The 13,993-nt window shown below is 39.1% G+C and overlaps 1 protein-coding gene across 2 annotated transcripts in view; it reads right to left on the reverse strand.

Annotated features, from left to right (window-relative positions):
* CDH13 (cadherin 13) overlaps positions 1-13,993 on the reverse strand; it is a 1,025,127-nt gene that overhangs the window by 138,530 nt on the left and 872,604 nt on the right. For both annotated transcript variants that reach the window (XM_047789670.1, XM_047789669.1), the window contains exon 8: positions 12,595-12,735. In XM_047789670.1, coding sequence (XP_047645626.1) covers positions 12,595-12,735 — 141 coding nt within the window. The remainder of the gene's footprint in view (positions 1-12,594; positions 12,736-13,993) is intronic.

A 13,993-nucleotide genomic window follows, 5' to 3' on the forward strand; every position in this document is an offset into this window, starting at 1 on the left:
AGGAAGCCTACAGCAAGCCCCCATACTGACTTCAGCCACATGGAGGAAAGACACCAGAAGTTAGAGAGGCTACAACTCTATTATCTGTAAGAAGGTCACCACTCCAAAAACCTATAAACATGAAAAGACAGAGAACTATAACTCGGATGAGGGAGAAAGAAAAAAACCCAGAAAAACAGCTAAGCCATGAGGAGATTCTCAGCCTCCAGGAAAAAGACTTCAGACTGTTGATGCTGAAGAAGATGCAAGACATTGGAAATAAACTGGAGGCAAAGATGGATAACTTACAGGAAACACTGACCAAAGAGATACAAGATACAAAACTTAAACAAAAAGAGATGCAAAATACAATAACTGAAATAAATTCACTAGAAGCAGCTAACAGCAGAATACAGGAGGCAGAGGAACAAATGAGGTGGAGGACAGAGTAGTAGAAATTATGGGTGCGGAACAGAAAAAAGAAAAAAGATTGAAAACAAATGAAGAGAGTCTCAGAGAACTCTGGGACAACATTAAACGCACCAACATCCGTATTATAGGGGTGCCAGAAGGAGAAGAGAGAGGGAAGGGGACAGAAAAAATATTCCAAGAGATAATAGAATAAAATATGTATGTGTACATATTAGAAAAGAATAGCGTGGGCAAAAGAATATTACATAACAATATATGATGGTATACATGTAACAGTGTATATAATATGGAACACAATAATTACATTTAATAGTGTGTTAGAGGCTGAGACACAGCAGGCTGTAATCAGGATTTACCACATGAATAAGAATTTCATCTCTAGTTGAACTTTTGATGTTGCCTCTGTGCTAGGCCCTAGAGGCAGTGATGGAAAGGACATATCCCTAAATATCAAAGCATCCAAATGGAATCACCCAAATGGAATCAGGAGCTAGAGAATGAGGACACGATTAGAAGGCAGTGTGGTAACACCAGGCAGGGGGATGTTTAGCATGTGTAGGAACAAGAAGAGAGAAGCAGCAATCTGAGGGGGAATTTATGACTTGGGGATTTATAAAAAGGATAAATTGGGATTTCGCCAGGTACTAAAGAAGAGAAAGGCATTCCAGGGAGAAGGGAACAGGATGTGCAGTGGCATGGAGGCATGCCAAAGCTTGGCAAGTTGGGGGAATAATGAGCTTCAGGGCAGCCTGAGATGAAGGTAGGTTGAGACTGAATGGACAGTGTTTAAAACCATCCACGCAGAAGACCCAGTGATCTTATTTCTAACACTGTTCAGCATGAAATGGTTTCCAGGTGCAGTGTGGGCTTGGATGTTTCATTTTCCAACATCTCCTTTGTGCTGCTTTTGGCTTTCTCCTTTGGAATTCTTGGATTCTCATCTGTAAGCTGCGTTATGGAGGTGTAGTAATGTTACATTCATAGAGTTTAAAAAAATAGATGTTTTACAGCCTTGTGGTTGCTGCTCTGGGTGTGAGGATATTGTCTTTGAACAGAAGCAGATGGATGAAGTCTTCGGAGGCCACTATACTAGGGAGTGGCTCAGTGATGAGACTGCCAGCTGTAGTAAAAATGGCTTTTATTGCCATTGAGTTGCTGCTGACCCTCTGAGCTTCACCAGAGGGTTAGCAAAGACACAGGATTTGCATAGAAGCTCACACAAGGATGATGGGGATCAACACATTTTGAATATATTTATGAAGGAGTGATTAATGCAATAAATCATCTGGCTGTCTGGTCTACCTCTACAAGGGGCTTGAAGAACCAGCCACAGTGTAGTTAGACTTTCCCACTTAAAACAATCCAGATGTTCTGACATCACACACACAGTGTATAATCCACGTGGGCATTTCCAACAATGCAAGATTTCTCACCCTGCTGTCTTTGAACAATTAAATCCAGGAAAGTACACACCACTCTTTTCCTTACCTAGAAGAATCCTGTTTGGATACGGCTTCTATTTATAGAGCATTCCTTTATTTGTACAAATGTTTCTCTTCACTCTCTTTTAGTCAAGAAACCCAGCTGTAGACTTGCTGTTTCAAATACCTTTGAAATTTGAACATTAGATTTAGTTTATGATTCATGTTTTTCTATGACCTTGGTGCGGGAAAAGAAAGCAATGAACTAACTCTTTCCAAGTGAAGATAAATGGGGAATGTGCGTGTTGGCTGTTTTGCAGCTAACCCTTCTTCAATTATATGATGGGAAGTTGGGAATGCAATTTACAATAGATGGCTCATGGAGTCCTTGGACAAGGTATGGGCCTGGACAAAGATGGACTAGGAACTGATGTAATCAGGAGTGATGTTACCATTTGCACAGTTTGGAAGAGGGATCCATGCATAGAAATCACACTCTTCTATTCTCTCCATATATGCCATTTCTGTACATACTGGGATGCCCCCATCTAGCATACAAAGCACAGGATAAAGATCCCAACAGTGTATGTTTGGTTTTATTTAAAACTTCAGCCGTAGAGAAAACTGCCAGATATGTGATTTCACAGCATCACAGCAAAAAGTATCACATATTTCACCATAATAGCTATAAAAAGCTTCACGGAAGACAGAGTCTGGACTATTTGGAATAACATTTAATCATCTTTAAAGATTTATCTGGTTGTTAAAATGTCTCAGACTCCACCCTCCAGAAAAGTCACTTGAGTCAGATAATTGAAATGGGTTCGATCTTCTAAGAGGTATGTGGTTGGCTTTCTGGATTAGTCTCTATTGAGCAAGCAGAATGTGTAATTATGTGGCCAGTGTTTAGACATAGGCACCTCTGAATTAAAAGGGCTCTCCCAAGGGAAATAAACTCTTATGGAAGTAGGAGAGTTTCATTTAAAGCACTCACATATATTGCATGGAGTCCCGGAAGAGTGGATAAATATATTCACTTCAATTAGACTTTTGGTAAAGGATGGCACACAAAGGTGCATTCACTAGCTTTATACCTGGAGCCATCAAACTGCGAACAACAAATGAAAAGATTCAAAAGATTTAAGAAAACTCCAGATATTCATGTCAACTCAAGAATGAGGGAAACTGAAAGCAAAGTCTGCCTCTAATTACATAGTTCAATTCCATTTCTTGACAATCAGTATTAAGATGGAGACATAAGAGTTCCCATTGTGGCTCAGTGGAAATGAATCTGACTAGGAACCATGAGGTTGCAGGTTCAATCCCTGGCCTCACTCAGTGGGTCAGGGATCTGGCGATGCTGTGAGCTGTGGTGTAGGCTGGCAGCTACAGCTCCAATTTGACCCCTAGCCTGGAAACCTCCACATGCCACGGGTGCAGCCCTAAAAAAGACAAAAAAAAAAAATAAGGTGGAGACATAAAACTTTTAATCTTTTTACAAAAATGAGTTGAGTATGAAGTGAATGGTACTGTCACAACAATTATTTTCTTCAATCAATATTTTAAATGAAAATATAATGATGCTTTATGCTACAGTGAATCCTCTCTGTACAATATCTATTGCTTTTTTTCCCTGGTAACCCAGATTTAAAAGCTAGGACATATTTTTCCTTTCTTGACATCCCTCAAATCTAGGATATCTCAAGAAATATGGACTTAATGCAAAACCCCCCTATGTATTTGAAAGCACTGGAAAGCTATCAAGGCAGCCAAAAGTTGCAAACTCAGGATCCTGCTGAGAAGGGAAGTGCCCTGAAGTGAAGTCAACACTTGATGGAACTTTTACCATTAAGGTACTTTCTAAGTTGTAAAGACACAAGGACAAGAGGCAATGAACCTGAGCAGAAAGTGCTGCTAAGAGAGCAGGAAGCTGAGCAGAGCTTCCAACAGTCTCATGGAGCTTGAGAAGACAACAGAAACTGAGGGTCTCCAAGGTGGAAGAGCACTTGTAAAACACCCGTCTTTCAGTAAGGAGCCCAGAGAGGCTGTGCCCAAGGAGTAATGGAAACCAGGAAGCAGATGAGCCCTCGCAGAGATGGAAATCCAACAATGAACCACCTCAGTCCCAGACTGATTTAAAGTTGCCTTTTCCCACACAGAAGGCAAAAACAAACCCTTTCTGGAGAAATACAACATCAGCCAGAGCCCTACGTTATCGCTAAACATTTTCCACATATGTTGTTCATGAATACACTTAAAAATTTCTAGGTGTGCCGAGGAACCATAACAAATGACCAAAAACCAAGAAACAAATACTGAAAGTAGCAATAGACATGATCTAGATACTAGAGTTACCAGACATTGAATTTTAAAGAACTCTGGGGAAAATATTCAAAAAATAAAATGTAAAATTTCAACATTTTCATCTGTAAAATAAATAGAAATGATATAATTTAAAATGTATTAAGCAGAATTAGAAATCAATAGATGGGTATAATCGTAAATATGGTGACCTAGAAAACAGGTCAACAGAAGCATAAGGAGTTAACATATACACAATTAGATAAAAAGGAGAAGAGAATGGGTCAGAAGAAATATTTGCAGAGATATGTTATGGATTGAGATGCCAAGGAACAAGTATGATAAATACAATTTAAACTACACCTCAGGAGTTCCCTTTGTGGCTCAGTGGTTAACGAATCTGACTAGGAACCGCGAGGTTGAGGGTTTGATCCCTGGCCTTGCTCAGTGGGTTAAGGATCCGGGGTTGCCGTGACCTGTGGTGTAGGTTGCAGACGCGGCTCGGATCCTGCGTTGCTGTGGCTGTGGTGTAGGCTGGTGGCTACACCTCCAATTGGACCCCTAGCCTGGGAATCTCCATATGCTGTGGGAGTGGCCCAAGAAATGGCAAAAAAGACAAATAAAAAAATAAACTATACCTCAGCAGGCTATAATAAAACCATTGAAAAGTAAAGAAAAAGAAATATTGGGAGTTCCCGTTGTGGCGCAGTGGTTAATGAATCTGACTAGGAACCCGAAGGTTGCGGGTTCGATCCCTGCCCTTGCTCAGTGGGTTAACAATCCAGGGTTGCCGTGAGCTGGGGTGTAGTTCACAGACGCGGCTTGGATCCCGCGTTGCTGTGGCTGTGGCTAGGCTGGCAGCTACAGCTCTGATTCAACCCCTAGCCTGGGAACCTCCATATGCCGTGGGAGCGGCCCAAGAAATGGCAAAAAAGACAAAAAAAAAAAAAAGAAATGCTATTAAAAGTAGACAGAGAAAAGAGCCATATATCTTTCAATGGAGAAGAAAGTATTATCGGCAACTAACTTTTCAACAAACATTAACCGCTATCAAAAGTCAGTGAAAGGGCATCTTGAAAGTGCTGCAAGAAAATAACCGTCAGCTGAGATTCTGCATTCAATGAAAATATAATAAAAATTCAGGCAAAAAATTCTAGACAAATAATAAATGAGAGAATTTGTCACCAACAGATCTGTATTATTCTTAAAATAAAAAGGAATTCTTTGGTCAGAAGGAAAATTATCCCACATGGAAGCAAAGAAACATGAATGAATAAGTAATAATATAAAGAGTGAATAAATGATTATTTACCTAATAAAACAGAATTTTTGTGAAATTTAGCAGAATTAAAACATGTGATATCACTATATCAAGCGACAAGGGGGGGTATAAAGGGAATCCAAATGTTCTAAGATTTTTGCAGTATCTAGGAATGATAAGAGTTCAACTTATAATAGGCTCTGTAAGTCAAGGATATATATTTTTGTTTCTCAGAAACCACAAGGATATAAAAATGAAGCATAACAAGTTATTAAAGCAGAAGATAAATGATAAATATGATTAATTCAAAAAGAAGTATGAAATGAGAGAAAAAATATATAAAAAGTGCAACAAATATAATTTGTTAGGATTGCTAGATTTAAACCTAAATACATGGTACTAGCATTAAACATAAATGGACAATATAATTTAAGTAAGACTAGGATGGTCAGAATTGATTACAAAAATCAAAAACCTAATACACACTGCTTGTAAGAGATATTCTAAATATAAGACTATAGAAAACTTGAGATAAGAAACAATGGAAAGAAATATACCATGCTAATAGAAGATGAGGTAAATTTTAAAGCAAAAAGCATTTTTGCAGATAGGGAAGTAAAGTGTGTAATAACAAAGTGTCAATATATTAGGGACATATAACAGTTTTAAATTTATATGCACTTAAAAAAAAGCTTCAAATATTCAAAGAAAAATTTCATACAACAGAAGAAATAGATACATCTACAATCATAGATATCTTATCTACTCTTTTAGTAACTGGTAAGATAAGATAAGTATGTAGAAGATTTGAACAAGAATATTAAACAACTGTCAATTCACATTGTTTTCAAGTATATATGGACCATTGATCAATACTGCTCACGTGCTGGTTGTAAAGCAAGTCTCAACAAATATATTAAAGTACTGCCACCCTATAAAGTATGTTCTCTACCAATATGGAATAAAGCTAGATATCAATAACACGAGTAACAAGGTGCCTTCAAACGGGGGAATCAAGTGGTATACATTTAGGCAGTGGTGGCTGGGAAGGGTTTTAGGAAGACTATGAGTGACTCGTCAAGTTCTGTTTCTTGATCTGCGTTTGTGTTTGACTTGTGGAAAATAAAATTACCCACTAATCATATACTTTTTTTGGTTAGGAAGTTATATGTTTATTAAAAAGAAGTCAATAAATCTTGAGCAAGCCATATTAACTGCAATTTAGAAAGACCTTTTGAATAAAGTATCTTTCCAATAAAACAAATGAGAAATGATAGCCTCAATTTAATATGGCGAGTAACTTCTTTTTAGTTTTAACCCTAAGGAAATAAGAGAAAATTTAGATAAAACTTTAATGGATTGTATATCATAGCATCATTACTCACAACAGCAAAGATGCTGAAAGAGCTCAAATGTCCCTCAGTAGCTGTACAGATAAACAAACCATGGTATATCCATAGAATGGAGCATTATTCATCTGTAAAAAGGAATGAAAGTCTGGTACAGACTACAACATGGAGGAACCTTGAAAACATTATGCTAAGTGCAAGAAGCAAGTCAGAAAAAGTCACCTATTTTATGACTAAATTTACGTGACATGTCCAGAACATACAAGTCCACTGAAACACAAGGAAGATTAGTGGTTTCTAGGGGTTGTAGGAAAAAGGGGATGGGGAGTGACTGCTAATGGTCATGGGATCTCTTTTGGGGATCTTGAAAATGTTCTGGAATTAGAAGGTAGTGATGGTTATCTCTACATATACTAAATGTACAGAATATACTAAAACCCAACTAATTATATATTTTAGAAGGGTGAACTTTACTGTATGTGAATTATATCTCAAAGTTATTATTAAAAATTAATGGAAATGAAGCAAAAGTGATAAAGTTATGGAATAAAATAAATAAATCTTATCCCAACATCATCTTGTATCAGATATTTCATTAAGAGGACAAAGTAAATTTCCTACATAAGAAATCAAACAGCTCCTTGATGGGTAAATCTACTAATGAAGAGAAGTGAATCATAATGAACAGACTGATAAAGATTTAAATTTCTTGTGATTTACCTGCAATGCCAACATCAATAAAGACAATGTAAAACTTTTAATATGCCTCAAAACAAGGACATGGATGGCATGATTAGCAAGTGTCATCAATTTAAAGATTAATCTTTAGCCAGGAGCATTTGAAATTACATAGCTCATATACAGACAGAAATGCAACAGAGATTTTCTTAAATTTAACAGCAATCGTCAAAATTCACATGATTTTTCCAATAGCAAAATATGTGGTCAAGATAAAAAAAAGTTTCTAAACTCTCCACAATGCAGAGCAAGTTTCTATCAACCCTGCTAGTAAAGACTAGTCTTTTTGCTCTTTCTATAGGAAATGGTTTTACATAATTATTCTATGAAGAAGACAACAGAGTTTTCAGTCAAACATGTAAGATAAAAAGCATTATAGGGTAAATTAGGCAGTTAATTAAGAAAATACTTTTATTATAAAAGCTAATAGTCCAAAGAAAAATAAGACCCCTGAAGCATCAAGGTCCTTGAAGCCCTGATACTAGATTTTAGGCACTGGAGACTGGATCCCAGCATCTGCTTGATAATTTAATGCAAATATCTGCCAGTGGCTCAGCTTTAGCTTGCTGGCTTCCAGTTCATGCCATTTATCTTTGACCCTTTATGAAAACTGGAGCACTTACCCCTCTCTCAACTTCCAGCTGGAAGACAGGGCCTTTTACATTTTATGTCATTTTTATTACAGGTATTGTAACGTTATAGCTCAAACACTGAAACATTTACATTAGAAAGAATTCATCAAAGAGCCAGAAAAAAATCCTAAGTTATTAAGTCTTCATTACCAATTGACATTTTAAGGTAAAATGTGAAAATCAATAGATTGAATAAATGAAGAAAAACTAATTTAAAAATCTTATACTCATTTGCAAACACATTCTTTTGAAATTAATGGTGAGTACATTAACCCTCCTGAACTTAGGTTTAGGTGAAAATATGACTTATTCAGTTAGTACGTGCTGAGCATCAACTGTGTTATAGGCACAAATCAGATGTCTTTTCAAAAAAAAATTTAGAGAAATTGGAAAATCACTTTGCTCCAAATGGGATTTAGATTCCCAACTATAATTCAAACTCTGGGTTTGGATAGTTTAACTAGATTTCCTAAAATCATTTCCAAATGCCTAATCTAGGAAAATCAAAACTAACATTTAAATATAAACCAACAGTTAAATCCATGTGTAAAAACTATTAGAAAAATTCACAGAAGACTCTCTATAGTGAGACTAGTGCTTCTAACTAAATTTTCCATGGAAATCAATGACCAAAAATTGATTTAAATGTATCAGCAATTTTAAGCACTTGGTTTATCATATCTAGTGACACTGTATTCAAGTTAAAATCACCTTCAGGAACCATTCAGCAAATACTGAACTACTGAGTGCTGACTGGGAAGGCAACAGAGAATAAGAGAGGTACAGGCTTTGCCTCTTGGCAGGCTTATAGTCAGTGTGAAAAAACACAAGGGAAACCGCAGATGATCTCAGTTTGCACTAAGAATTTATTATTTAAAATAACCTTTAAAATATCTCCTTTCTTAGTAACAACCTGTATCTTATCAACGCTGGCAACCTGCCACTAAAGATAGTTGGAATCATTTCTTGGTCTCCCTTACAGATAAGGAAGCCCAAAGAGATGTAAGCAGGTGTGATCTGACTTTCTGGGGAGGCTTGTTAAGTGATGTTTACTTAGGTGGCAGGTCCTCCTTTGCCCTTCTAATTTCCTGCTTCTTTCTACCTGCTGTATGGTCATGATGCCTGGCACTGCCGTGACCCTACTGTACTGCGAGGCAGCTTTGGGGAAGGCAGGGAAGAAGAATAAGAGGAATATGGTAAAGATAAGAGGAGTCTCATGGTGTCACCATATTGGCCTGGGACTGCCTGGCTACAGATCTTTATGTGAGAGGAACGATACCTCTATCTTGTTTAACATGGCATTATTTCCAGGCTGTTATTTGCAACTGACTCTAATTCCTTTTTTAAAACAGATCAGAAAATGCATTTCTCTGGAAATGGAAAACCATGTAAAACAGAGTTTAAAAAAGGCAACAACCATACATTTCTGTGACTTTCCTAAGAACTGTACTGATGTATGGAGAAACTTGGGTAAGACAACATCTTCCTGGACAGGTTTCTAGATACCTTCAGCCCCAAGTGATCATGATTTCCATTCTGGGATGACTGAACCTTGGTCTTCATCTCTAAAAATTATTCCAACTTCAAGACCACAAGGTCCACGTTTCCTTTCTTTTCCCCGACCATCCTGTCCGACCTCTCCCTCATTCAGGACCACTACGTATGGGCTGAGTCCTCATCACTTATCCTCCACCTAACAGGTTTCTCTTGGCCTTCTTGGATTTTGCCCACAGTGGTGAGTTTTATAGATTCTGCCACCTCGCCTCCAGAATTCCTTCTCCCCTGGTACTTGAGGGTCTCCATCATGTACTTTGAAGTGCTTGAGCTGGTTCATAGATCACTTTAAAGGAAAAGAGCAGCCTTCCATCAAGGAGGGGAGAGGGCCCTTTAGATAAGAGTGTCAGGTGGGCTTCTACATTTTAGGACATTGTCGTCATCAGAGCATCATCCTGCTCACTGCTGCCATCTTCCTCACCACCTTCCTCATCGCTGCCTTTATCCCACTAGCCTCACCACCACTGCCCTCACTACCAGCTTCTAAATGACCACTATGTTCTTATCACCCGAACTCTGGAGAACATGAGGTGACAACAGCACTACTGCTTTTCAGTAGCAGCTCATTTAATGGCCACAAGAACCCAGTGAGGTGGGCTTTATGACCAGTGACAGAAGGTCCATGTAGATGGTGACCATGCTTACGTTCCATGGCCGGCTGGCATGGTTTCAATCTGGGTCTGGTCCAGCGTCTACCCCTTCACGTCAATGTTATACCCCCTCTAGCATCCTGGTGCCCACAACATGGGAATCCCCCCACCCTTCAACCACAAAGAACATTGGCCTTCCAGGAACATGTTAGAAAATGTAACTGAATTGATCTCTCCAACAGTGACAAAGACGCCTTTGGGATATCATGTATCTCAGAGAGAGTTTGAAGTACTTGCTAGCTACCCATTTTTCTTGTTTTATTACTTGTATCTTCATACAGTAATGATGAGCTGTGATATCAGCTCTGCCCTGCGGAAATCTCAAGCTCATCGTCCATGTCCATTTGAAGAGAATTTTGTGTGTTTGCCAATATTCACAGGTAAATACATTTTCCATTATGCTACTCAGGGTCTCTTACTGTATCAAATCGTTCCTTGAACTCAGTGGTATTAACAATAACAACAACAATAACAACAAAAGCTTCTTTCTCACAGGATACAGTCCTTTACCAGGCATACAATTATAAGCTCAATTCAGGCTGCAATGAAATAACAAATTAATCTCACCCACTTGGTAACACTGATAGGTTTTCTGATTTTATACTGAGGTTATCTAATTTCTATTTTTATTACTATGTTTATATTGAACATTATACTAGGTCTTGAGTTATTATTTTTTTTGAAATAGGTACCTAAGAAATTCTACAGATAAACCAACATCCCCCACTGAATATCCCATGAATACCAGTTCAATGAGACACGATGAGATGGTCCAGGAAAAATTATTTCCAGGCCAAATATGTCTGAGAAAGCCTATAAACCATACATACCCCTCTTAGATAAACTCAGAGCCTTTTAAAGGTAACTGGGAAGTCCTACAATAAAAAAAAAAAATCTTTCACACTGTTCGTCACAGTGTTCTCCACATCTGTTTGATCCTAAAATCTTCCCCACTGCCTGCCCGACAATAATACAACTTGTGGAACTAATCTCTTGGAACACAGTTTGAGAAACGTAGGAATAACGCGTGATCTGTACTAGCAGTTTTAGAAACACTGTCGTGGGAGCAATAGAATGGACTGCATCAGCTACACAGACTTTGGTGTTTTGAGGTTAGAATCTTGAGCATCCAAGACACCACTGGGAGAGGGTCATGGAGGGCTGCAGATGTGGAGAGGTTACTGGGGAACCAGGGGGCTGGAGGGGTCATCTGGAGTAGCCCTGGGACTCTTGAGACGGGGGTGGGCAACTGAAAATCCATGCATGGGTCTTTTCTCTGAAAGACTGGGAAGGTAGAAGACATCACTGCAGACAAGGAAGCAGAGCACTGTGGCTAAGAGTTCTCAGGGGGCTGTATTCACCTTCTATTTCTAAGAATGCCTATGACCTTGGAGATCTAGATTCTCTGAGCTTAAAATAAGCTCCCTCATTGGTTTTTAAAAAATATGGCTCAAGAAACCAACCTCAGATGAAGCAACAGATCAAAGGTGGAGAGCCCCATGGCGGTGGTGGATGTACAGGAAAGGTTGGGCAAACGGCAGGGCTGTCGTTACTGAGTCTACATTCTCGGTCAGTAAGAGGGGCATCAAATCCTTGGCCCTGGTCTTAGCCTCCAAAGAAACCATGACCTTAGCACATTTCCATCAGATGCATAGTGCCAATGGCTTCCTATTTTGGATACATATTCAGCAGCTGAATGCAGTCTTGCAAACTCAGCCTATCCCCAAACGTTGCTCCACTGGAATAAATGGGAAACGACAACCACGATCCACAATCATAAAAGCACAGGAGCTGAGAATAAACAATAGCTCTTCCAGACAAGCTAACTTGGTTGTTATTTATAAGATCCTGGGCCACCCTGCTATTGCCAAGAAAAATCTGCTTTACCTTCTTGCTGCTGTTCCGTCTGGACTCTCAATCTGTACTTGCTGAAAAAAATGGTTATTGTTATGCTAAAATCACAATGGGACTAACATAATTCAGCGCTAAATAACACCGATAAAACTATGAAAATGGCACTTTGGCATTAAAAGTTATTTTCTTATGGACTTTAACAAGATTCAATGCTTTTGTTCTCACAATGCTCTGGTATTTTCAGCTTTGTTAAAAAAAAAAGATAAAAATGTAAAAAAAGTATTGCAGCAAAACACCATCTTCTCTTCACAAAGGAAGGTTTTGATTTTGCAAGCAGGGAGCCAACAGGGGATGTATATGGAATTAATATTAATCAGCAATCATGGCTGTCATGGCAAGGGTGGATGTTCAGTTTGGGTTTACCTCTTTCTTGGTGAATTTCGGTGAGTGATCGTTTTTGTCATCAATCATGATGGTCGCTGTGGCCGTGCCTGTTAATCCAACATCCAGTCCAGCCATATCTTGAGCCTCAATGATCAATTCATACTTGGGATTTTCCAGAGTCTACAAAGCAAACACACAACAGAGAGAATGACAGTTAGATCTGGGTCACCACATGGGGCAGGTGACAAACATGTTGCTGGGGCTGACACTACGTACCCCTTCCATATAGGGCAGGCACCTTTGCCCAGGCCCAGCACTCTTACCTGCTGTGTGTGAATGTGCCTTTGCAAGCTCTCCAGGGCAGGATGTTCGACTCATAGACAAGGGTTGGGTTGGCGATGGAATCTATTTTCTGTCCTTATTTAAGGGGACATGTGATACATTCTAGAATGTTTCATTTCTGGGATTTGAGTGTACATTGCATGACTGATATTTACACCCCATGTGTGTCATTTCACAGCGGCCTCAGGAAACTAAACTGGAAATGAGGCTGTTGGATTATGAGATCAAAACAATGATGAAGGCTTTAGGAACTCACATTAGTGAACAGTTTGATGGGCAGGCATCAGAAATCAGTGTCAGCTTTTCCAGTGAGCATGTTAAGCTGCACTTATTGTTCCCATTTTACAGGTGAGAAAACACCCACTGAGGTTAAAATCATTTATACTGCACTGTCTTCATGTCATTGTAAGTCATTTTAGTCTTTTATGTCATGTTAAACTTGTGTATAAAAATGATAAATTTAACACAAGCAAAATTGCACTATTGTCTCTCAATATATATATATTCTTTTCATTTCAATATCTGACAGCTATTTTGCTACCATGTTTAAACACACAAAACCACTAACCAAGCAGCCCTTATCTCATGATGAAGAAGAGGGTTCTATGATTGGTCAGCAACAACCCTGCATTTAAAGTGCCTTCTGTGCTGCATGTGCTTGCTTGGCAATGAGCATGTCCTTCTTCTTCTACTAAGGCAGCACCTCACATTTCCTCTGGGGACCAATCTGTCACTCATTCTCTGCCCAGGTGGTTTGGGTTGGATGGACTTTCCCCACCCTGCACTCCGGCCAACTTTTGGAATGAGCTGTGGTGAGAAGAAGCCAAAAGTCCATGCCATCTCAGGGGCATGGTGTCTAGTCCAGGGGCAGGACCTGTGCTTGACTGTTGGATGAAGGAAGCCCTGTTTCACTGCGGTGTGAATTGGGAGCCTTAGCGCAGGACCTGGGTGAGCCATCTGCTGCCACAGCAGGGATGGAGTGAGGGGATGCTTGTCTGAGAAGGAAGCCAGTCTACTGAGAGAATCAGACTTGAACCCTGGAGAGGAAGAAATGTTTCCCGGTGATTCCACTGCAGCCATTACATCACGCCACCCT

Source organism: Phacochoerus africanus, chromosome 8 (genome assembly GCF_016906955.1).
Source record: "Phacochoerus africanus isolate WHEZ1 chromosome 8, ROS_Pafr_v1, whole genome shotgun sequence".
NCBI classification, from domain to species: Eukaryota; Metazoa; Chordata; class Mammalia; order Artiodactyla; family Suidae; genus Phacochoerus; species Phacochoerus africanus.